Source organism: Lithobates pipiens, unplaced genomic scaffold (assembly GCF_037356315.1).
Source record: "Lithobates pipiens isolate NorthernLeopardFrog02 unplaced genomic scaffold, aLitPip1_a1.2 Scaffold_27, whole genome shotgun sequence".
NCBI lineage: Eukaryota > Metazoa > Chordata > Amphibia > Anura > Ranidae > Lithobates > Lithobates pipiens.
Window position 1 is genome coordinate 59,476,490 of NW_027507788.1, and position 26,334 is coordinate 59,502,823.

The following is a 26,334-nucleotide window of genomic DNA, read 5'->3' on the forward strand; positions in this document are numbered from 1 at the left end:
TTGTTTCTAAAAAATACTTTTCGTATTTTTTTTTATTTTTTTTTAAGTTGCAGTGTCCCTTTAAGATGCTTAAAAAATGATCACCCGTATTAAAGTTAAATCAGTAAATAAATGCTTGTTTACAGTCCCAAACCTCCAGCATCTGAAGAAATTATCTAAAACCATCTCATAGGGAAGATTCTAGAAGCGGATTTCCATAGTCTTCATTTAACAATATAAGGCAAAAATCCAATATTACACCAGGGACAAGCACAGACTGTTTTGCATAAACCACTGTGTCCTGTTCTTAGCATTTCCTTTTTTTCCGGACTTAAACTTCCATTTTACTTGTATCCAATACCCTTTAAGTCATGTACATTTGTATCGACCTCATGAGCAACTTGCCTCATATCTTTGTGCAAATTACAGTTGGATATCAAGCCTTGCCTATGTCCTGTTGTCCTGCAGATGCTATATTTTCTCTAATGTGATTTGAGTTGTAATGATTCCTGTGAACAGTACTGCAATCTTCGTCATCCTCCTCTTCCTCACCTTCCAGAACAGTATCTTTTGAACCACATAGAGGTAATGATTCAGTCTCGGTGCCTGCTTCTAGCTGCCGGGGGCTGGGAACAGTTCGGTGTTGGGTCCAGATGCAAGGGGAAACATCACAGCTAAGATCTAGATCTTTACTATTGGCTATCCGAGAAAGGTACAGCTCCATAGTATAGTATAGGGACCAAAACACAGCAAAACATCCCAGGAGCATGAGAGTCTGAGAAGGTAAAATCATTTTGTTAGAACAAGAAAAAACAAACAAAAAAAACATTTAAAGTAGCTCCAAATAAATGATATTATTAGTTTGCATTGTTTTATAGCTCTGATTAAGGCGACTATGGTCTGAAGATTCTCTGTGTTTGTGAAGCTCCTGCATTCTCTCCCCTTACATTTTCCACTCCTGTATCGGTCGGGGTGTTTAGTAGATTTTCCACTTAAAGTAGATGTAAACCCCAACAACTGAGCTCTCATCTACTGTAAGTGTAACATGTTCATGTCATTTCAAAATTCATTTTCAATATCTTTAAATTTGCAGCTTTCAATAAAATAAAAAATAAGTGAAAACAATTTTACAATTATTGAGGATACACAGTGCTTTTAAATAAGGGAATCTTCAGCCAGAAAGTGTAAGTACTTCCTTTTTATCCTTCTGCTACAAGTATAGCGGCTTTTTCTTTTTGTTTTATTTTTGGCAAATGTCATTTGCAGTGCCCGCTACGTCACATATCCCAGGAGGCCTTACTGTGTAATTCACAGAGGAGGAAGGGGGCAGGCATGTCATCAGGTGGCCTGCCTGCTGAACTCAGGAAAGGCCGGTGGGCCTCTCAATGTCAGAGAAAACATGGCAGCGCAGGACAGTGGCAGAGCATGAGAGCATCTTGGTGGGACACCGCTGGATGGGTATCTGCAATGTGCAGCAACGGTAAGCAAGGGTAAAATAAAAAACAAAACAGGAGAGTGAATTAAAGTGTGTCTGGAACGTCTCCTTAAAAATGGCAGTGAGCTTTTTGTTATACGAGGGTGTCTAGGCAATCCTGTGCCTACAACCCCATGACTGTATATCGCCAGTAAAAGACTGAGGTACTGTTCTGACTGCTGGTCTCATGAGATTTGAAGAGGAATCTGGTGATGTCACTAATGTGCTGAAAACCGTTCCCCTTGTGGAAGATACTAAAATGAGGACTGACAGTGTCAGCTATGCCTTGTCCCAAATCACTTGAAGTAGATACAAAACCTGAGTGACAATTGTTTTGTTAAAGAAGAAACTAACTGACGATAAAAAACAAGGCAGGCAAAGGCCAAATAACTAGTTACCTACCTGTATTGCCTGCGGTCTGCCTGTAGCTCCACATTTTTGACTTACCATGCCTTGTTTGCATTGTGACAAAAAAAGTATCCAAGGAGAGCTGGGACTTTGATGTTAGTTCTTACAAAATAGTGAGAGGACAAAAACCAAATTGGAGACCTCACTGGCTCAGGTTAGACTGCTCATAACAGGCAAGGCCACCCTCCAGTGGTAGTATTTGTTGGAGCAATCAAGATTAGAACCTTTACTTACTGGAGGGTCCAACCTGAGCCAGTGAGAGAAGAGAATAGTAGAATTTTACAGAAAGGAAAATCTTTACAATGGGTCGCTGGTAATATGTTTTCGATTTGTATGCTTATATAAGATCAACAAATCGAATAAGCCAGACTTGTAAACACATGCTTCCTGAAGAAACTCTTCTGATATATCAAATTGGGTTACACCGATACTGTTTTACCAGCAAATACGTGTAACATTACTTTCAGTCAAGTACTTGGTGATACCGAGTATGGATACCTTTGTAGTGAGATTTAAGCCCATACAAAATGAATTGACACAAATCACACTGTATAGAATTGCATGCGATTTGAACAGGAATGCGGTGCAATTCCTGTTCAAATCGCATGCTGTTTCCGCACAGCTCCTGTGTGAACCCAGGCTGAAGTCACTGTAACAAGCCAAAGTCAGGAGAGCTCAATGTTTCTCAACCCCAGTCCTTATGTGCCCCAACAGGTCATGTTTTCAGACTTTCCATTATATTGCACAGGTGATTTGATCAGTTTCACTGCCTTGGTATTTACCACAGCCTCTGAGGGGAAATCCTTAAAACATGATCTGTTGGGGTGCCTTGAGGACTGGAGTTGAGAAACACGGATATATATATATATATATAATCCTGCACTTGTGGGGAATTGGGCCACTGGCGGCTTGCTCCTGCTATGATTCTACACAGCAGGAGCTGATCAGCAGGTCCCACGGGCCCGATCGTTCAGTACACAGGCAGAACGGCAATGAAATCTGGCAGAATGAGATCTGATAGTTGTTTGAGGGTAATGAGGAAATGAGTAGAAAAGCTGAGATACTGCACTGTATAGCCAATCCCCATTGATGAAGTCGGAAATGACAAAAAGCTTCAGGACATGGTTATGCGGCACTCAGTTCATGTGTTGATCATGGGAGAGTGTGCAAGGGCACAACACTGACAGTTGAAACCAGCGTGGCCAGACTGGTATGACTTATTGCCCATCTGATACCTACCCATTTACATGCAATGTACAAGATGAATTTAACTGAGAATGGTTTATTTGTATTTTAATAAATGTTTTATGGGAATAATGCACTATTGGAGGCTTTTTGTTTACAGTGTACAGAATGCCTTCAGACAGCCATAGTGCATTTGGCAGAAAATTACAGCATTGCAGATTAAAAGTTAAAGGGAATTTTTAATAACATTCAATTACAATATGACTTGTTTAGCAACTGCCATTTTTTCCCCACGAAAGTGGAAGTATACTTTAAGAAAATGCAGCGGGGAAATATATAGATTTTCTAGAACGATTAATAAAATTGTGTGTGAAAAACTAGTATTTGACATGAATAATCATGTGTCATGGTAAAAAATGGGTACCTTTCGCACAGATTCTTACCCGTAGGGTGTTATTAGTAATGATGTAGCTTTCCTGTTCAGATATCTCCAGGCCAGGAGGACAAGGCAGGGAATAGTTTTCATTGAGAAACTCACCACTCTGAGCAAGTTCCACCAGCCTAATAAACAGAAACAAGGTTATGCATACATCAGGTTTTTTATTTTTATAGATAGCCCTGCACAGATGAAACATGTTCTGCAATCTTTAGGACGTTTCATAGATTATCCAAGCAGCTTCTTTAAGGCCTCTTTCACATGGACGGACCATTCAGGTCGGCCTGTCAGTTTTTTAGGCGGACCTAAACGGACGCTCCATAGACCTCTATGGAGCGACGGATGTCAGCGGTTACATGTCCGCTAACATCCGACCCACTCCGATCGTGTGTGACAAAGGAAAACCCTATTTTTCCACCCATCTGCGGATCAGATGAAAATGGACAGGCGGCCCATAATCATCCGATCCCCCATAGGGGAGAGCGGACTCTCTGACAGGTCCGTCAGAGTGCAGAGACGGTCTGGTCATCCGCTGGCTCAGCGGAAATCAACGGAGCAATCGCCGCTGAGAGTATTAAAAATGGACAGCCCTGTGAGAAAGGGGCCTTAGAGGAACTGCAGTCTGCTCACATAATTTGTAATAAAAACATCTTTGCCATTCTGAAGCTTCCCTCCAAACACTTTGAAGATTATTTTATATATACTGTGATTCTGCACTTGCCAAATATGCTGCAGAAATCTCCCTCCACTAAGTCTCGCTGCAACCATTTTAATTAGGGGCAGCTGAAGCTGCTGCCTGTTCACTTCCTGTATTTACACAGAGGCACACCTCCAGCTCTGCAGCTCTCATTGGCTCTCTTATTACTCACCCCCCCCCTCCTGACAAACTCTCACCAGAATGAATGAGAGAGCTGTGAATGATGTCATAAGCCTAGGCTTTTTACCAGACAAAAAACAGGAAGTGGGCTGTATAAAATATTTACTGGTAGAAAAAAAAATGTTTTACTATCTAAGGGTAAAACAACAAGGGCAGAAGATTTAATAGATGGAAAGATGAAAAAAAAAACTGAAGTTCTGCATTCAGTTTTAATGAGCTCCAGGAACATAACCCAGCATTTATAACCACATGTGTTAGAAAAGAGGTTTAACCATAAACTACGTAGAGGGTTCTTTGCTGTAAGAGCGGCCAGGATGTGGAATTCCCTTTTACAGGTTGTGGTCTCAGTGGGGAGCATCGATAGTGTCAAAAAACTATTAGATAAGTACCTGAATAACCAAAACATACAGGGATATACAATGTAATACTGACTTATAATCACACAGATAGGTTGGACTTGATGGACTTGTGTCTTTTTTCCACCTCGCCTACTACGTAACTTTGTGTATCTGTTACCTTCACCTGATCACTATGAAATGTGTCAAGGCAGTTGATGATTGTTCAATAACAGCATGGGAAGTGTAAAAGTTTGTGAAACCTCCCTGTTCTAATTGACCCTCCCTCCTAGATTGTAAGCTCTAACGAGCAGGGCCCTCTGATTCCCCCTGTATTGAATTGTATTATAATTGTACTGTCTGCCCTAATGTTGTAAAGCGCTGCGTAAACTGTTGGCTCTATATAATTCCTGTATTATTATAATAATAATTACATAATCCAATACCATGGTCAGGGGTATTTTATGAAATCAGTGGGCCTGTGTGCAAGATCATACGTTGGGCGCATTTTTAGTCTTTTGGCAAACCATGTAGAAGGGCTATGGGTGCGGCCAAATTGCATTCATGGTGGGAAGGGCTTAGGAGGTGTGGTTAAATACCCCCTCAGTCAGACTGTCCCCAGTATAATACCCCCCCTCCCCCCAAGGTCAATCTGTTCCCAGGACAATCCAACCCAGGTCAGCCTGTCCCTCAGTATAATTCTTTCCCCCTCTGAAGGTCAATATGTCCCCCAGAATATTCCCCTCAGGTCACACTGACCCCCAGTACAAGCACCTCTAGAGTTTCACAAATGTTTATGAAATCACTGTCTTCACAAAAATACACTAAAGTCCTTATTAGCACACAAACGCAACATAACTGACAACATTTATCATTCACATGGGGCATAATATAGTGTACACCCATGTGAGAACGGTGTTTAGACGTGCACGGGGATGCACAGGTGTTTTGTGCATCCCTGTGCAGGCAGTCCCATTCATGTTAATTGGGACACAACGGCTGCATGGACACAGTAATGGCTCCCAATCTGACATTCGTGTGGCTGTATAGCCCCGAACGCAGATATTGTGAGTTTAGGGGCATTCATCCACACTGATGTCAGATTGTAGATTGCAGAGTGTAATGACTGCGTACATGCAGCTGCTGCCTCCCAACTGACATGACCCATGCCATACCATCAGGGAGGCGTGTGATTGGTCCCAAATTTATTCTGCTGCAGTGCAACAATCCCAAACATACAGTACCGCAGTATTTTTTTTTTTCTTGCCTTACCTGCAAGGCAAAGGCATAATGTGCATTGCTGGAGACGGCATCCATCTATACCCGGTCTTCCTTCCTTCCGTTCGCGGCTCCAGCTCTGTGACTGTCTGGAGCCGCGATAATGTCACTCCCGTGCATGCATGCAGGAGCCACCGGTCATGGCACATTGCTCTGAAGAAATGGCACAGGCGGCCACTGCTTCAGAGCGCATGTGTCCGGTGACGTAACTGGCTGCTAGGAGAGTAAATATCTCCTAAACGGTGAATGTTTAGGAGATATTTACACTACCTATAGGTAAGCTAAAATATAGGCTTACCTATAGTTAATAGTTATATAATATAGTTATAGTTTACTTCCTCTTTAATACATTCTATGCATTAAGGTAAAAAAACCTTCTGTGCTGCAGAATTCCTCCTCAGCCCCCCCTTATACTTACCTGACCTGGATCTCAATCCAACCTTGTGCACGAGAGCAGCAGCTTGCACGGCTTTGTCCTGCCTCACTGGGCAGATTGATAGTAGTGGGAAACATTGGCTCCTGCTGCTGTCAATTAAATCCTGTGACAAGGGAGTTGGGGGGGACTGAACCGCCCTGTCTGTGTCAATTGGATGCAAACAGGGCAGCTCGGTAGCAAGCCCGCAGCAGTGCCCCCATAGAAAAAGGCTTTCTATGGGGGCACTAGCCAAAGAGGAGGCGACACGAGCGCTAGCAGGGGCACCCAGAAGGGAAGGATCGTTGCTGCTCTGTGCCAAAGCATTGTACAGAACAGGTAAGCATGCCTTGTTTATTTTCCTGGAAGTGATGGTTTGGCCACCACAGAGCCCTGATCTCAAGATTGAGTCCGTCTAGGATTACATGAAGAAACAGAAGGATTTGTGGCAGCGTAAATAGTTCAAGATGTCTGGAATAACCTACAGACCAAGTGCTTTCAAAAACTGTGTGCAAGTATATCTAGAAGAACTGATGCTATTTTAAATAAAAGGGTGGTCACACCAAGTTTTGACTTGATTTGGATTTCTCTTCTGCTCATTTATTTTCAATTTTTTTAATTGATAAACAAATAAACGAACAATACTTCTATTTCTGAAAGCATTCTTGGTTTACAGCATTTTCACACCTACTTTTGCACAATACTGTACATCAATAAAACCTGCTCAAGATGTGCTTTACAATATATGTCCACCTTTTCAAACATGTTACATGTTCCACCCAAACGTGTAATATTCCAGCTCTGGTAGCCAGTTCACGCTATCCCCCCCCCCCCCCCCCTCGGTGTGAGAGCGGGCAGGAGATGTTCTCTTCTGTGCATCTGCTGTCACCATTCAGTTGGATGGTCTGCCCCATGTGTAATTAGCTCCAAAATGCCTCCCCACCCCCCTTGCTAAAAGAAAAAAAAAATGCATGTGGGAATGCAAGTTCCCACTATGCAGAGTTTTGAACGGGGCTTGGCAGCTGAGTATTTATGTCCACTCCCTCCTATTTACTTGTATAAAGATGGCCACACACGATGCAATCTGATTTTGTTTTTAGTGAGATCACTGATTGCTTACATTTCATTTAAAAAATGAGCATCTAGGAATTGGAGGGAGGATGATGCAGGGTGTGTGCTAATGAGGTCAGCTGGTCAACTCCTTCCTGTATCATGACCTAAAGTCTTATCAGGAAGCAAGACATTACCAATGGAAGTGGATTAGGACAAGAAAAGTAAGGGACTGTAGATTTAATGGAAAGCTTTGATATTTTTGCACAAAAAAAAAGGACATGAATACTATTTTGGTGCTTTCGGGGGAACTTAGAAATAAAAAAATAAATAAAAAATTGTACAAAGGCGAACTTACCCCTTAAGCAAATTAATTAAAGAATACACAGTGATCCTAAATACATGCTGGACAACAGCAAGAACACAAAACATTTGGTACTTGGATTTTGTACCCTAGATCCTGCCCTAAGCAGGACTATATACGAAAGGAAAACCCTCTAAAAGGTGGGACTATATGTGCACTAAATAGACATCAAAATGATAAAAAATAGCTATCCTATATCCTAAGGACATACAGAACATCATACATTGTATATGAAGTGGTACAAAATGATCATAAAAAAGGTTATGACACCTAAAGTTGCAGTCCTTAAGATTTTATTATTTTCTACAAATAAATGCAAATTTTTATCATTCTGATGTCTACTTAGTGCCCATAAAGTGCCACCTTTAGGGGATTTTCCTTCTGTGTATATATATTATATATAATGTATTTTTATATATTTGGGATGATGGCACTTCACCCACTATAGCCAGAGTTACCCTTTACATAAGCAGGACTATATAACCTATAAGGCTGCATTCAAACCTGGACGTTTTGAATCACGGGCAGATTTGTCCACGATTTCAAAACGCCCATGTGTGAATAACAAAACACACATTTCAGATGCCATTAATTTGCATGGCAACTAAAAACGTAGTGTGACTCTGTTGTGATAACACGCGCTGCAAACTGCATTGTGTGAAGCATGCCACCCAAAAGAAGCTCCTGAATTTCTTTTTGGGCGACAAGCTTCATGCGATGTGGTTTGCCGTGATTGCAGCAGAATTGCACTGCGTTTTTAGGGGCCATTCAAATGAAAGGCATCTGAATAGTACGTTGTGTGATTTGTCATTTAACCCTGGGCGTTTTGAAATTGTGAGCAGAATTGCGGCAAATCTGCCTGCGCTTCGAAACTTCCAGGTGTGAATGCAGCCTAACAATGAACTCTTCTGTAACAAGAATAGGAAAACAATTTAAAAACAGACACACTCCAGATTAAAGTGAACCAACCAGCCTAAAAAATAAATTTCCAGTTATTGCTTCCATGTAGTACCAACATTTAGATTTCCTTTTATTGCAATTTTTTTCACCTCCTTCTCTTTGCCACGTCTTCAGGTGTCCAGGAAGAACCATAAAGCGTTAGCTGCCATGTTTGAAAAATGCCATTTTTTAAAGTTCCATCTCCTGTACAGGGTAAATACATGGTTATTAGCTACATATACAGAATTTAAAATATTCAGAAAGACTCAACAGTTTTTGGCTTTTACCCAATGATCTTGCATATGCAATTAGGTATACAGGGACATAACTAGCAAGAGGAAAACTCAAAACTAATCTCAGAAAGGATTTGCTTGGGACAAAACACAGATCTATATTCAGACAAAAAAACACAATGGGGCAGGTTTGAAAAACCATTTGGTCTTTTTTTCTGCAGTCACTCTTTTATGTATCTATACCAGTGATAGTGAACCTTGGAACCCCAGATGTTTTGGAACTACATTTCCCATGATGTTCACCTACACTGCAGAGTGCATGAGCACCATGGGAAATGTAGTTCCAAAACATCTGGGGTGCCAAGGTTCACCATAACTGATCTATACTGTCTGGCAGAGCGTAAATCAAGGCTCTGACAATGGAAAAAACAAGTATCAAGCACAATGAGGTTCCAAGGGGAAATGTAGATAACCACAGTAAGGGCAGCTCCAACTACTCATCCAAGCAGCAATGAATAAAGGAGCGCTCCCAGCCCTGTGAAAGTCAACAGAGCCACAAGCCCAAGAATGGATTTCAGATTTCATGCAGGAGTACCCAGACCAATCCATCACCAAGCCAGAGGAGAGGAGAGGAGAGAAACAATCCCAAACGCTGGATGACACATGATCCCAGACCCAACAAGTAGGTTACACCGCCCAGGAGCCTCAAGAGAGTGGGTGAAGTGTGTAGATAACAGCCGCTGGAGTCACGGAGATGGCGCATCTGCCTGAAGTCCTGTGTTCCAAAACTGGATGTAATGTCATACACCAGTCAAAAGAGCGCCTGAAAGTTAGCTGGTAAGGGCAAACTGAAATTCTTCAAGAGCACGCAAACCATAATGCAAGTGCACATCATCGAAACAGGTTATCATGGTGACTGGCTTTTCTCCCTTGGTTTGACTGCTCTCCAAGACTCCAAGTTTTTCCGTACCAGCTGTCTTTCGGGTGCTCTTTCGCCAGGTGCATGACATCACATTCCATTCTGGGACACAGGACTGCAGGCGGATGTGCCTTATCAGTGACCGCGGCGGCCATTATCTACACACTTTTCCCACTGTCCCAATGCTCCTGGGTGGTTTAACCTACTACATAGTTACACAGTAGGTGATGTTGAAAAAAGACACAAGTCCATCAAATCCAACCTACGCGTGTGATTATATGTCAGTATTACATTGAATATCCCTGTATATTGTGGTCTAATGGTTTTTTTAAACTATCGATGCTCCTCACTGAAACCACTGCCTGTGGAAGGAAATTACACATCCTTGTCGCTCTTAGAGTAAAGAACTCTCTACGCAGTTTAAGGTTAAACCTCTTTTCTTCTAATTTTAATGAGTGGCCACATGTCTTATTAAACTCCCTTTCACCGAAAAGTTTTATCCCTATTGTGGGGTCAACCAGTAAATTGAAATCATATCCCCCTCTCAAGCATCTCTTCTCCAGAGAGAATAAGTTCAGTGCTCGTAACCTTTCTTCATAACTAATGTCCTCCAGTCCCTTTATTCGTTTTGTTGCCCTTCTCGGTACTCACTCCATTTTCAGCACATCCTTCAAGGACTGGTGCTCAGAACTGGACAGCATACTCCAGGTGCAACCAGACCAGAGTCTTGTAGATTGGGAGAATTATTGCTTTATCTCTTGAGTTAATCCCCTTATTAATACATATTCTGTTTGCTTTGTTTTCTAGCAGCTTGGCATTGCATGCTATTGCTGAGTCTATCATCTACTAGGACACCAAGGTCCTTTTCCATCTTTTTTTTTTAATAGAAACGTTTTTATTGGTCTCCTGAAAGGAGAAAATTATAGGTACAATACAACAGTGCATCGTACAGTCAATATTAAACCACAACATTTAGTGTACATTCAATCTCTCAGTTAGTGCATATTCACATGTTCAGGTCAGTAAAAAAAAAAGGAACCATTGACAGATATCATAGCAGTAAACAGTAATCAGCAAAATGTGTATTCATCACAGTGACCCATCCTGAGCAGGCGGGGATATGGGGTATCTGCAACCACACCCATCAAACCTTCTCCTCAGTATAGTAGCTACACGCCAACCCAGCATCCCCAAATCTTATCAAATTTTGAGGGACATTTCTGGCTCATATAAGTCAATTTGTAGAGGGGAAGAGCAGAGTCAAACAGCCCCTTCCATTGCGAGATCCCGGGGGGGTTTGGTTTCTTCCAGTTAAGGAGGATAACATTCCTGGCATAAAATGCCGCATAGAATACGAAAAGCTGTCTGTGTGTACTCACTGCCACTCCGTCACATATACCCAAGAGTAGGACCAAAGGGTCCAGACCCATCGAGAGGTTTCCCACTGAGTTTAGCACCTCCACCACCTCTCTCCAGAAAAGCTGAATAACCGGGCACTCCCACACCACATGCAGGAATGTCCCTATCTCCGTGCTACATTTCGGGCATCTATCTGAGCATGACGGATAAATACTCGAGAGTCTTTGCGGGGTATAATAGGCTTTATGGATGAATTTAAGCTGTATGAATCTATCCTTTGCGGAGATCATTAAAGGAATATAGTTTCGAATCCCCTCCCCCCAGTCCTCCTCCATCAGAGGCGGGAGGTCCGACCGCCATCTGTGGAAGAGTTTAGTCACACCCCCAGGCTCCGGGGAGGAGATTCTCACATATAGGGAGGAAAGAACGCGATCCACATTTTTGGTTATCAGAAATTTTTCCACCTGGTGCGAACGCAAGGAGACCCTGTTGGGGAATTGGGCCTCTAACGCATGACGCAGCTGTAGGTATCGGAAAAACATTCAAGTAGGTAAATCAATTTCCTCTCTCAGGGAATCAAAGTTAAGAAGTACACCCCTGGGCATGACATGGTGGAGGGTCGTAATACCGTATTTGGCCCACAGAGCAGGGTCGGGATGGAATTTAAGTGCTGCAGCCTTGGGTTGCCCCATAATGGAGTATGTGGCGAGACATCGGCAGGATCATTGAGTTTCGCCGTCACCTGCATCCACACTCGAGTTGTAGTTCGCATAGGGGTGGTAATATCAGGGTATGCCTTGGGCCCTCTAAAGACCAGATTACTAAGTGCGGCATAGGAGCTCAAGATTGCCGCCTCCAAATTAACCAATGGGTTGGACCGAGATTGAGCAAACCACCACCTCACCGTCACTAGTACCGCCACCCAATAATACTTTCAGGCATGGTAGAGCTAACCCCCCACCGGATAAGGGTAACTGGAGGGCATCTTTTGCAATTCTGGGTGTCGCTCCGGCCCATTTAAAAGTACCAATCGTCGTTCCTAAAGAAGGAGTTTGGAATCGGGACAGGAGTGCTTCTAAAAACATAAAAATTTTTTGGAAGGAATGTCATCTTAAACAAATTAACTCTACCCACCGGTGACAATGGCAGGGACTTCCACGTTTGGCATTTGGCAGGCAGGTCCTCCAGGACCGGATATACATTATCATCCAGATAATGTTTGGGGTCACCCCGTATCACTATCCCCAGGTATCGAAACTTCCGAACATATTTCAGGGGTGTTGGCGTAACCATATCCTGGGGATTCTGAGAAAGTGGAAACAGCATGGATTTATCCCAATTAATTCTTACCCCCGAAAAGGATCCGAATTCATCGATAATTTTAAGGGCCTGTACCAGGGATGAGGATGCTTCAGGGAGGTAGAGGAGGGCGTCATCCGCGTACAAAGATATCTTGTCAGTAAGGGGGCCCACCTGCAACCCCCCGACCTCTTCCGACGCTCTCAGAAGTATAGCCAGGGGTTCTATGGCCAGCACGAAGAGGCCCGGGGAAAGAGGGCAGCCCTGCCTCATGCCCCTGCCCAGGGAAAACGCCTCAGACACCACACCATTAGTGCGAATTCTGGCTACGGGCCTTTTATAGATTAACTTGATCCAGGATATAAATTTGGGGCCAAAGTTAAAGCGTTCTAGAACCCTCCAGAGAAATTGCCATTCAACGGAGTCGAACGCCTTTTCCGCGTCTAGTGACGCGACGACTCCCCGCGTGGCCTTCGCTTCCGCCCGAGAGATATGAGTGTATAGGCGACGTATGTTGATATCTGTACCTTTGCCTGGCAAAAAGCCCGTTTGGTCCCTCCGGACTAGGCTCAAAATCACAGAGTTAAGCCTATTTGCTAGGATCTTAGTGACAATTTTGGCGTCGATATTGAGTAATGAAATCGGCCGGTACGATGAACAACATTCAGGGTCTCTATTGGGTTTGGGGGTCACAACGATCACCGCCTCGGACATCGTGGGTGGGAGGTCTCCCTCCTCCAGCATGGTTCGCAACAGGTCATGAAATTGTGGAGCGATCAGTTTCGCGTGAGTTTTGTAAAACTCCGCCGGTAGTCCATCAGGACCCGGAGTCTTTGTCGTTTTAAGAGAAGCAATAGCCGCCTGAACCTCCTCAAGGGTGATCGGGGTGTCCAGTCGGGTACTGTCTGAGTCAGAGAGCATCGGGAAGTCCACCCGGTCTAAGAATTGATCAAGGGCTTCCGAGGTGAAAACCTCTCTGGAGGTGTACAGGGCCTTGTAATATTGCGCAAACCTAGCATTAATTTGATAGGGGTCTGATAGAACCTCTCCCCACTCCCCCTTAACTATGGCTATGTGAGATACCGATACTCTCTCTCTGGCCAGCCACGCCTGAAGTCTACTCGTCTTCTCCCCCTGTTCAAATATTCTCTGCGTTTGAGTCAACAATATCTTCCTGCTAGCCTCCGTTCTAAGCAGAGAAATCTCCCTGTGGACCACCTGCAGTTCGGCATATGTCGCCCCATCACCTCCCTGTGTATAGACCCGTTCTAATGCCTGTGCCCTCGTCTCTGCAGCCTCCAGAGCCAGCCTGGAGCTCTTCCTGGCTCTGGAGATGAAGGTCTGGTATTGACCTCTAGTATAGGCTTTGTAAGCATCCCAGAGCACCGGGGAAGCCACGGTGCCCTTGTTCTGCCTCCAAAGGGTCCTTATCTCCACCTCCACCCCTGGGGCCACGCGGTCATCCGTAACCCAGTAGCTAGAAAGCCGCCACAAGGCGGGCCCTAAATTCGGGCCCACCTCGAGCTTCAGTAGCATAGGTGCATGATCGGAGATGCCTCTGGGTAGAATTTCCACTCCCAGGGTGCGGGGGAGCAGCAAAGCATCTGCCAGCAGCAAATCAATTGTAGAAAATGAGGCATATGTGGCCGAGTGGCAAGTATATTGTCTATCGCCAGGGTGCTTCCACCGCCATATATCAGTGAACCCATACAAGTCCATCCATTTCAGAAGTGGGGAGCCCTGGACTGTGCCCGCCTGGAACCTGTCCAAAGACGGGTTTGGGGTCATATTAAGGTCACCCGCTATCAACACCCCGGCACCTGGGTAGAGTGCCATTATGAGGGTCAGTTTATGTAGGAGTTCCATGTTAGCAGGAGGGGGCACATAGATCCCCACCATAAGCATCTCCAGTCCACTGCACGTGGCATGAAGTGCCACATATCCACCACCTGGGTCTAAATGGAGATCAAGGAGGCAGAACTGGAGAGACCCATGGACCAGAATACTGACCCCCCCTGGCGTATACAGAGTAAGTAGAATGGTAGTAGGCACCAACCCAGGGTTTCTTAAGGGCCAGCGTCTTCCCTCCGGTCAGATGGGTCTCCTGGAGTATGCAAATTTGTGGGGAGTACTTTTTAATATAGTTAAAGACTAGGGACCGTTTAAGCTTGGAGTTCAAGCCCCGCACGTTCCAGGACAAGATGGTCAGTGGGGCCATAGTCAAGACACCCATAAAATTAAGCAGTACCCCCGGATCACAAATGCGTCAACCACAGGCCCCTCCGGCAACACACAGACATCAACTTTCCACAATATACCTGCCCCCGGATCATCCTCCCCCCTTATTAGGAAAATAGCACCCATGGCTCGTCGTTGCCGACACTGAAGGGACAAGCAGAGGACATGACCCAAAACAGAAATCAAGAAAAAATAGTTAGCGAGAACAACTGTACACAATAAATTTCCCCCCCTTCCCCCCACCCCAACATCACCCCCCAAACTTCGGCGTGTCTGTTTCCCAAAACAAATGTCCCAGGTAACTACCATGGGGGTACGTGTTAGGGTAAGCACCATGAGTGCTACAGTCCCAGCACAGCAAGTCCGGTCCATCTTCAGGATGAATGGGCCCTGCAGAGTTAAAGTTTCACCCGACTATCGCCGGGGGCACAATCTTAAATTAGAACTGTTACCAACTAGAACTAAAACAATACTGCGTGAAAAGACAGTCACTGGGCTCCCTCAGCAGATGGGGATCACAGCAGGCAGGTCGCAGCAGGGGTAGTATTCGGCCGTTTGGAGAGAACTCGCTGCAACCTATAACCTGTCATTAGGATGGTAGAGGTGGGATCCTGCCCCCACCAGCCATTCCGCATGGGTAGTAAAGTACAGTACAAGCAAGGGTAAAAGTAGAAACAGTCTCTGGACCGCTCAGGGGCAGCTTACCGGTCCTTCTCATCCCCTGGGTAGAGTGTCCAGCCAATTCGCAGCTTCCTCCGGGGAGGTGAAAAAGCGCACCGTCTCGCCATCCTGGACACGGAGCCGGGCTGGAAACAGCATGCTATACTTAATGCGACTGTTGCGGAGATTCAGCTTGACCTGATCAAAGGACCGACCTAGTTTCTGGGTGTCGATGGAGTAATCCGGGAAAATCATTAGGCGCGCTCCCTCGTAGTTACGAGCCTCTACTTTTCTTGCCTCGCGCAGTACCAGATCGCGATCTCTAAAGTGAAGGAGGCGAAGGATAAGCGTACGTGGAGGAGCCCCCGGGATGGCCCGGGTGGCAGGCAGTCTGTACGCCCTCTCCACAGTGAAGAACCGCGAAAAAAAAAGATTGCGCTCGTGGCTGGAGGGTGCGAAGCAAGCCTTCAGTAAAAGTCTGGGGGTCTGCACCTTCTGCCCCCTCAGGCAGACCCACAATGCGGAGGTTATTCCTTCGATTTCTATTTTCAGAATCCTCTGCTCTACTCTCCAATATCTTGACTCTGGTCTGCAGTGTTCTGAGGGACCCAGAGTGATCCCGCAGCACGTCCTCCGAGTCCCCCACGCGGTGTTCTGCCTCGGTCAGCCTGGCGTGGAACGAGTCCATGTCCCTTCGGATAAGACTGATATCCAGCTGCACTGATTCATTTTGCCCCGTAAGGGTAGACTGGCAGGTCGTGATGGCCTGCATCAGCGCGGCAAAATTGGACTGCTCTGTGCTTGGACTAGCACAAGCAGTAGAACAGAAATTAGACGGTTTGCGTGAAAAATGTAATCTCCAATTAATAGAAAAAGTGAAAGCAAAGCTAACTCGAGGGAAACTGAGATTCTATGAATTTGGGAATAAACCAGGGAGACTGCTGGCAAATAAGAGAAAGCACAACTAGGAATTCAATTACACAAATTAAGACACAGAGAGATGAAATGGTTAATACATCATAGAAAATCGCTCAGGTATTCAAAGAATACTGTGAGAAGCTATATCAGCTGGAAAAGAAATCTACTTTGGCAGAGGAGTTAAAAAAAAAGGAGAGATAGCTAGAGCATACATTGAAAGGACAGAAATGCCAAAAATAACAGAGGAAATGGCCAGAGAAATAGATGTACCAATCACTCTAGAGGAAGTTGCAAAAGCATTAAAAATATTGAAACTAGGTAAATCACCAGGTCCAGATGGATTTACTTTGTCATATTATAGAATGTTTGCGGAGAAATTGGCTCAGAGATTCATGGAAGCCTATAACTCAATACGGGAAGGGAAGCAAATTCCAACAGAAACTTTACTGGCGCATATAACAGTAATACCAAAAGAAGGAAAGGATCCCTCTCAGTGTCCCAGCTACCAACCTATTTCGTTGTTGAATGTGGACCTTAAATTGTTCAGAAAAATATTAGCTATGAGATTGATAAATTTGATACCGGAATTAATACACCCAGATCAAGTGGGATTTGTCCCAGGGAGAGAAGGAAAAGAAAATACGCAACGAGTGGTGAACACAATTTACCTGGTACAAAAACTGCATGAGTCAACGGTGATAGTATCTGCGGATGCAGAAAAAGCGTTTGATAGGGTAGAATGGATATTCTTAAAAGCGGTATTACAACATATAGGCCTGGGGGAGGGGATGCTGAGATGGATCCTTAACTTATATTCAAAACCAAGTGCTAGGGTGAAAGTGAATGACAGATTATCAGAGCCATTCTCCATTTTAAATGGAACATGCCAGGGATGTCCCCTCTCCCCCCTGATATTCATTTTGGCAATAGAATCTTTTTTAAGGAAAATACGTGCCAATGTGGATATCAGGGGGGTAAAAATAAAAAATGAAGATCAGAAGTTGGTAGCTTATGCAGATGATTTGATCTTTTTTGTAACGTCCCCAATTACATCTCTCCCGTCTTTACTAATGGAGCTATGAGAATATGGGAAAATATCTAACTTTAGAATAAATTATGTAAAATCAGAAGCAATGGGGGTAGAAATAGATTCGCCTCAGCTACAAGCAATATCCACGCAATTTGATTTTAGATGGACGAATTCATATATAAGTTATTTAGGAACAAAAATGCCAAAAAATCTAAATGAGCTGTTCGAACTTAACTATATCCCACTGGTAAGACAGATCAAAAGTGATCTTCAAAAATGGGACAAAGAGATTTTTACATGGTTCGGGAGAACCAATATTATTAAGATGAATGTGATGCCTAGACTTTTATACATAATACAAACTATACCGATTAAGATCCCTCCAAGCTTTCTCAAGGATCTTAGATCAAGATTTATGAAGTTCATCTGGGCTGGGAAACCAGCAAGGGTACGTCAAGATATTTTAGTACTCCTCAAAGGAAAAGGAGGGATAGGACTCCCAGACCCAATAAAATACCAGGAAGCTTCACATTTAGCCAGAGTAGTGGAATGGTGTAGGCTTAAAAATGAAAAACCGTGGATACAGACAGAACAAGCAGCGATAGATATTCCATTGGAACGATTAGTGTGGATTCCAGATACAGAAATACCAGTAGGAATGAGAAAACATCCAATACTAGGGGAGACATTACGAATAACTAAAAGAGTATTTAGAAAAACATCTATTTCAAGAATTCCCAGCCTGCTCCTTCCCATTCTAGGTACCCCAGCATTTCTACCGGGAATAACAGATCCAAATACGAGACAGAGGCATCAGTAGAATTTGTCATTTCTCGGTAGACAGTTAATGACAAAAAAAGATATTGAAAAAGGAATGACATTAGGGTTAGATCCCTTCAGAATGAGGCAATTAGAAGCCTTTATTAGATCTAAATCAAAAGTATATGTAGAAATAAGGGCATTGACTGAGTTTGAAGAGATCTGTTTGAAAGGAGAGGAACTGAGACATTTGATGTCTTATTTTTATAGTATGTTAATAGAGCAGGAGACTCCACAAGAACTGCCCTTTCTGCAGGCTTGGGAAAGAGACTTAGGGACTACGTTTTCCCCAGAACAAAAGGATAAGATGTTGCTGTTTAATCAAAAGGCCTCAATGGCAAGCAGATATCAAGAAGGGAGATACAAGATCCTCACTAGGTGGTATAGAACACCAAAAGTGTTACATCAAATTTACCCCCAGATATCAGAGACATGTTGGAGATGTCGTGGAGCAGAGGGAACACCATTACATATTTTTTGGGAATGTCCAAAAATTAGAGTGTACTGGGAGATGGTAGCCGCTACTATTGTAAGGATTACAGGAACTGACCTGGGAGACAAACCGGCAACTTTTCTGTTGCTGGATATTCCAATGGCAATAGAAAGATTCAAAAATTCTTTGCTGAAACACTTATTGATAGCAGCAAGGGCATGTATTCCGGTTCTGTGGAAAAAAAGCAGCCCTCCAGCTAGAGCACAGTGGTTTCAGAGAATTGCAGAAATCCAACAAATGGAAAATTTAACAATGACAATGAGAGATCAAGATGAGAAATATCAGAAGATTTGGGCTCCATATCTAAATTATAGAGAAAGTATGATGTAAAACATTTGAAATATGGTAGAGCAGGCGGGTCGTGGGGGGGGGGGGGGGGATTATAATGAAAACTGTTTATTTTTTTTTTATTATTATTTATCTATTTATTTTTTTTGGGAGGGAAGGGTGAGGGATGGGGGAAGATGACGTGGAATTGAGGTATGGATTGAAATATTATAAGACATAGCTGTTAAAGAAGTTGTAGATATATAACGAAATGTAATGTGAAAAGATGAAAAAATAAAGAATTTATAAAAAAGAAATTGGACTGCTCCTCCGGCGGGGACGCCATGCGGTCTGGAGGCTTCGGGATCGGAGACAGGCCCGAGCTAGGCCGGGGCTTCGTTTTAGCCGATGCGGGGGTCCTGCGGCTATTGGAGGTACCTTTGCCTTTGGTCATCCCCTCCCGGATCCGTTCCTGTATAGCGAGGCCGCACTAAACGTAGAATCCGCAGGGCAAGGACCTCACTATCCGGGTAGACAGCCGGAGCTCACTCCATGTGCGTCTGCTCAGTCGGCCATCCTGGACATGCCCCCCCTTTTCCATCTTTGATTCCCCCAGAGGTTATCCCACCAGTGAGTAGATTGCATTCATATTTTTGCCACCCAAATGCATTATTTTACATTTTCCCACGCAAACCTCATTTGCCATGTAGTTGCCCACTCCTACTGTTGGGTTCAGGATCAGGTGTCATCTGTCAACGTTTGGGATTATGCGTTTCTCCTCTCTACTGACACTGGCTTGGTGATTTATCAGCATGGGCACTCCTGCATGTCATGCTTTTTAACTTTACATTAAAGTGAAATCCTTAATTTATCTATTCCTGTGCTTGTGGCTCCATTGACTTCAATGGGGATGGGAGCGCTCCTTTGTCTTTTTGTGCTCGGTCAATAAAACTTACCTAGGTCAGTTACATTCAATCTGTACATTCCTTCAGCATTTTCCCCCCAACAGCGAACTGTTGAAAATGTCCAGTCAGAAAAGCCACTTGGATCACTTAAATGAGAAGGATATCCATTATATAACAGCCACTTGTCAACAAAAATTGTAAACTCTATATGTAGTTTAATATTTGTGAACACTACTTCTACATTTTTATATTTATGTCTAAACCCAGCTTTCCTCTTAAGGCCCTTAGACACGATCAAACTTTTTGACAACAAACATGCAAATTAGTTGTTTTAAGGCAACATCCAACCGTGTGTATGCTCCATTGGACAAACTTTTTCGGTTTTCATCTGACTTTTGTTGGCTGTGCAAACGGATAAACTTTCTAGCAACAAAAGTCTGATGGAGCAAAGTCTGATCTTGTGTACAGAAAACCATAGGACTTTTGTACAAAGTGAAAACATGCATGCTCAGAACCAATGCAAAAGATCAGACAACAATACAGTTGACCAAAGGTGGCGGTAAAGAGCAGAAAAACCATGTGATTTGGTGAAAGTTGGCTGAAAAAGTCCTGCCGTGCGTATGCAATACAAGTTCACGGCCGACACCCTTTGTACAAAAATCCACGGGAAAGTTTGTACAAAGTCCGATCATGTGTATGAGGCTTTAGATACTACTACACAAGTGTACGTACATTTTTTTGTTTGAGTACAGTTGTATGCAGAGAAACTAAGATATTTTAACTAGTGCTCAGGAAGAACTGCAAACACATTTAGTGCTTTATTCCCCAAATTTTTGCCATTATTTTAACATGTAGACAAAAACTAGAGTTACCTGGTAACTACATTGCCATTAATCTTCCAGGACAGCATGTGAGAGAGTGGCTCCACCCATCTAAAAAAGGAAACACACCATCCACAATCAAATAGAAAGAGCACAGTCACCAGTTTCCTCAGTAGTAAGGAAGAACCGAAGGCACCTAATGGCATAAACATAATACCATAATAAGCCAATACAACACAGAATATAAGGCTGGGGTCCATGCTGTCCTGGAAGATTAATGGAAATGGAGTTACCAGGTAACAAACTCTAGTTTTCCCATTTCATCTTCCAGGACAGCACGTAAGAGGACATTATACAAATAACCTAGAAACTATATTACAAGGCTAAGTCCTGAAAGGACAGCAGAGCAATCTGGATGTATCAAAACACTGTATGAAAATTTAGATTAGGTGGTGACTTTTTAGAACTGTTAAGGCAAAACTACTAATTCTCTGTCCACGCTGAGGTCAAAGACCTGAGAAATGACCCAAATCCACGGGGCAGTTCAACTTAAAAGTATTTAAAGTGTGCCCTGAAAAGGTGAACGTGAGTGTACTTAGACACTTGAGCAACTGACTTGGGTACTGTGAATAGTACCTAAAAGCTACTTTACTTTTTCCCTCATCATTTGGATTGCTTAAGATAAAATACAATGGCTTTGTATCCTCTCTTGGGAAGGGTTTGGAAATAAGCCCGAAACCTAGGCATTCAGAACCTCAGATCTATTATAAGAAGTAATCAGTCTGAGATAAACGTCTAGTGGGATTTTGCAAGGCTAAATATCCTAACAATAATTGTCCTCGTCCAGCAGTGTATAAAAGAAAGACATGCGGAATAGTCACTAAGCCATACAGTGGCCTCAGAGAGTAGAACTGAGCCCTAGAACATTAGATCATTGTTGACTAGGAGTATCCTTGCGCATGAGAATACTTGAGCTGTAGCATGGCCCCACCAAGATGGTTTTAGCTATTAAGGGCTGGAAAGAAAAACCTTGCCTTTCCCCCACCATTGGGATTCATGGATCACTACAGGAAGTAATGGGGAAGGTAGGAAAAACCTACATCACAAAAACTAGGTACGTGCCTAGGCCCTAGCCAGCATCTTTTCCTCTAGGGCAGTGTTTCTCAAATCCAGTCCTCAGGCCCCCCCAACAGGTCATGTTTTCAGGTTTTCCATTATTTTTCACAGGTGATTTGATCAGTTTCACTGCCTTAGCAATTACCACAGCCGTTTCATCTGAGGGAAATCCTGAAAACATGACCTGTTGGGGGGGCCTGAGGACTGGATTTGAGAAACACTGCTCTAAGGAAAGGAGTTTTGAGATTCTCATGTACTGCAGTCCGATTAGCATTAGACAGCAACTAGGGAAAACGACTTAATTATTTACAGCTCTGCTATACCATGCATATATTCAAGGACATTCAGATACAATGATAACTCACACCCTACATAATAATCTTCATACAAGAGATACCAAAGGACATCTAGACAATAGGTCCTTGTATTTTCTAGGAGATTGCTGTCCCTTTGACATACATACACAAAATGCATATGCCCATACTTATGACCTTTCTCTCCTCTGAATGCTTGTACAGCAGCTCAGTGTTTGGAAAGGAATTGGGTAAATAATGAACCTGACTATTTTACCAATGACAGGAGCCCTGCTCAATGTTTGAAGTCTGACTCCACTCCAGTACTATATGGCACATAGTGATACTGGAGCATGTAGAGTTATGCAGATCATTACTTCAGGACTGAGCCTGTAGCAGTAACAGAACGTTCATATTGACTTGCTACAGCTGTTCTGTTAGGATGGCTTAGTAAATGAGACATACTGACGTTATTTTAACATATACAGTAGTACAGAACTTAAACATACCCAGTCCGGTATAAGGGTTAGAGTGATAGCAAAACCCCTAAACAGGCCATATTCCTGCCAATTACCACGCATATAATGTGCTGCAAGGTACATATCAAATGATTGAGTGGCCTGCATCTGCAGCAAAATGGCCCGTTACCCCCTTTACACCACCAGACATATAAGCTTATACTACTGTATAAAAACATAGACCCTGGGAAAGATTATAGGGACTACGTGTGGTACCCCCTGGACAAAGGTACTCACTAAGGAGTGCGAAGCCAGGGGTAGTTGAAAAAAGACAGCTAAGGCTGAAATTTGTCCTTTGATGGTGCTTAATTCTAATCTCTGGTCAACTCATTGCTGGAGAAACAGCAGGATCCTGGATATGGCAAAGAAGCGCGGATGCCATCCTTTCTCCTCACACATGGAGATGTAGGCCTTCCAGGTACGATGGTATATCTTCCGAGAAGAAGATTTCCGTGCCCTCAACATAGTTGGAATCACCGAGTCCGACAGACCCCGGTTCCTCAACACCTGGCTCTCAATAGCCATGCTGTTAAAGCCAGTGATGGTAAAGCTGGATGGAAAATTGGACCTTGAGATAGGAGGTCCTCTCGCAACGGCAGTCGCCAGGAAGCATCTGCCACCAGACGCACCAGGTCTGCGTACCAAGGACGCTGAGGCCAATCTGGGGCAACCAGTATTACCGAGATCTCCTCGGCTTCCACTCTGCGAAGCAGACATGGCAACAGTTTCAGTGGAGGAAAGGCGTAAATCATATGGTACTGATCCCACGGAGCCAACAGCACGTCTGATGCGTCTGCCCACAGATCTCTTGTCCTGGACACGAATCTTGGCACCTTCTGATTGAGTCGGAAGGCCAGTAGATCCACATCAAGTGTGCCCCACTTCAAGCATAGTAGCCTGAATATCTCTGGATGCAATGCCCATTCTCCGGGGTACAGCACCTGTCGACTCAGATAGTCCGCCTGCCAGTTCTCCACTTCCGGGATGTAAATGGCCGACAGGGCCGGTACGCGTCGCTCTGCCCACCGAAGTATGTGAGCGACCTCCCGTGCAGCGGCTGAGCTTCTTGTTCCCCCTTGGTGATTTACATACGCCACAGTCGTGGCGTTGTCTGACTGTATCCTGATCGGACGCCTTTGAAGTCTCATCGACCATGTGTGGAGACACAGCCTGATCGCTCTCAATTTGAGCAGATTGATCGGCAACTCGGATTCTTCCGTCGACCAGAGGCCCTGAGCCGACTGAACCCCCATCACTCAGCCCCAGCCAGATAAGCTGGCATCTGTTGTGATCACCGTCCATTTCAGAGGAAGGAACAATTTTCCGGACTGAATCACGAGGTCCTCAACCACCAGATCAGCGAGTCCCTGACTGCCTGGCTCACCTGGATCTGTCGATCTAGAAACAAATGAGATTTGTCCCATTCTGACAAGATCTCCTTCTGCAGAACTCTGGTGTGGAACTGGGCCTAAGGTACTGCCTCGAAGGAGGCTACCATGAGTCCCAGTACTCGCATGCAAAACCGCGGATCTGAGAGTCTGCAATTTGTCTGAAGGGAGAAACACTCTCGCTTCAATGGAGTCCAACAGCAAACCTAGGTACTCCAGACGCTGGGTCGGCACAAGCACTGACTTCTTTAGGTTCAACAGCCACCCAAATTCTTGCAGGGTCTGCATGGTGATCGCCACATCCTCCTCTAATTCTGAGGCAGAAGATGCCCTCAGGAGGAGATCCCACGATCGCGATCCCACGTTGTCCCATTAACGCCAAAACTGGAGCCAATCCCTTGGTAAAGACTCGGGGGGCTGATGCCAGACCAAAGGGAAGAGCCACAAATTGGTAATGGGCTTCCCCGACTGCAAAACACAGAAACTTTTGATGCCGAAGGCATATGGGTATGTGCAAGTACACATCCTGGATGTCTAAGGACGCCAGGGAGTCCCCCTGATGGAGCGCAGCGACTACTGAGCGAACCGATTTCATTCTGAACCTCTGCACTTTTACAAAGTGATTGAGGGCTTTTAGGTCCAAGATCGGACGTACCCCTTCCTTCTTGGGAACCACAAACAGATTTGAGTAGAACCCCTAGAAGCGTTCCGAGTCCAGAACCGGTACAATCACCCCGCGACTCAGAAAACCCCTTACCGCCCCCAACAGGGCCTCCCGGCGAACCAGGGATAGGGGTATGCTGGAGGGGAAGAATCTGTTTGGCGGCCAAGAGAGAAACTATCTTGTAAGCCTGAGGAAATCAGATCGCAGACCCATTTGCCGGATAACCGGGAGGACCAACGAGCTGCAAACTCCCGAAGGCGACCCCCCACCCGAGACATGGGTGGGGCAAACCTTCACGCGGTAGCACTTTTGTTCGCAGGCTTATTAGGCTTGCGGTTCCAGGGACGTTTTTCCATGGGCGTCCTGTCGGGCTGCGGACGTTTTGTCGAAGCTCCTGTTGGACGAAAAAGCTGTTTGTGAGCGGAAAAAGAGGGCCCTTTCCTACGGCGTGACTCCTTAACTTTTCTGGCCTTTTTGGAGCAGTGTACTCTTACCACCTGTGGCATTTTTAATAATGTCATCTAGTGAGGCTCCAAAGAGCCAGTCGCCAAGGAAAGGAAGATCCGTCAAGGCTTTTTTGGATGCCTGGTCAGCCGACCAGCATTTTAGCCAAATTAGGCGCCTCAGCACCACAGCTGACACTGAAGCCCTGGATAACGGGGAAAGTATCCAGGGCCGCGTCACAGATGTACTTAAGGCCTTGCACTAGTTGGTCTGCTAGTTCCACGCAGACAGGGGAAGCCTGTTGCTCTCCCAATTCGCGGTGCAAAAGTTTTGCCCATTCAGTCAGTGTCTGTGACACAAGTGTGGATGCCAGTACAGGTCGCACGGCTGACCCACCGCCTCGGCCTTCCTGTCCGTGGGATCCTTGAATGCAGAAGTCCCCTCAACCGGGATCGTGGTTACTTTATCTAACCTGGATACTGGGGGGTCCACGACCGGAGGAGCCGACCATTTCTTGAGAAGGCTTTCCTCAAAGGGGTAACGCACCGCCATGTATTTGGGGACCGAAAAGGTCCGTTGCGGGCGACCCCATTCCTTGTAAATGAACTTGTCAAAATAAGTCAGATACGGGAATACCTTAGGTGAACGTGCTGGCTTGCGGGACCCAAAAGGGACCGGTACATCAGCAGAGGGATCCACTGGCTCCTGGATCTTCAGGGTATCACGCACAGCTGTGATAAGTGCTCCAACAAGCGCTTTGTCGCACACGGACACGGACTGGGACTCATCCTCACTGTCCGAACGGTCCTGGTCAGCGTCACCTGACAAGACAGAGCAGGAGTCACTGGCCTCAGCAGGACCCGAGTCTGCGTCAGAGCTCTCCCCAGAGGACGGGGGGGGCAGGGGCCGCTTTTTAGCACCTTTCTTCCCACGCACCGCTTCCATCTTGGCAACAAACTAATTGAGGACCGCCGTCAGGGTGTCCGTGGGGACTGCGCCATCCGCAGGTGACCCGGTTGCAATTGCCTAGATTTCAGGGGAAGAAACACCAGTTTCTGAAGCCATGCTGACCCTACCCTGTCTGCCACCCGAAGGGGACTTAGGACAGTGACAGTCCCACCCTACTTGCTGCCGCTGACTGAGGGGTTCTAACCCGCCGGACTCACTGCCCTGAGGAGTTCCACGCTGTTTACAGCAGTGCCTGTAGACCCCT

General features: G+C 44.9%; 1 protein-coding gene across 3 annotated transcripts in view; it reads right to left on the reverse strand.

Moving 5' to 3' along the window:
* PCSK7 (proprotein convertase subtilisin/kexin type 7) overlaps positions 1 to 26,334 on the reverse strand; it is a 217,822-nt gene continuing 191,488 nt past the window's right edge. For all 3 annotated transcript variants that reach the window (XM_077456987.1, XM_077456985.1, XM_077456986.1), the window contains 4 exons: positions 19,929 to 20,023; positions 8,848 to 8,941; positions 3,490 to 3,607; positions 1 to 754 (listed from right to left, as the gene is read on the reverse strand). In XM_077456987.1, coding sequence (XP_077313113.1) covers positions 416 to 754; positions 3,490 to 3,607; positions 8,848 to 8,941; positions 19,929 to 20,023 — 646 coding nt within the window. In that variant the 3' untranslated portion in view covers positions 1 to 415. The remainder of the gene's footprint in view (positions 755 to 3,489; positions 3,608 to 8,847; positions 8,942 to 19,928; positions 20,024 to 26,334) is intronic.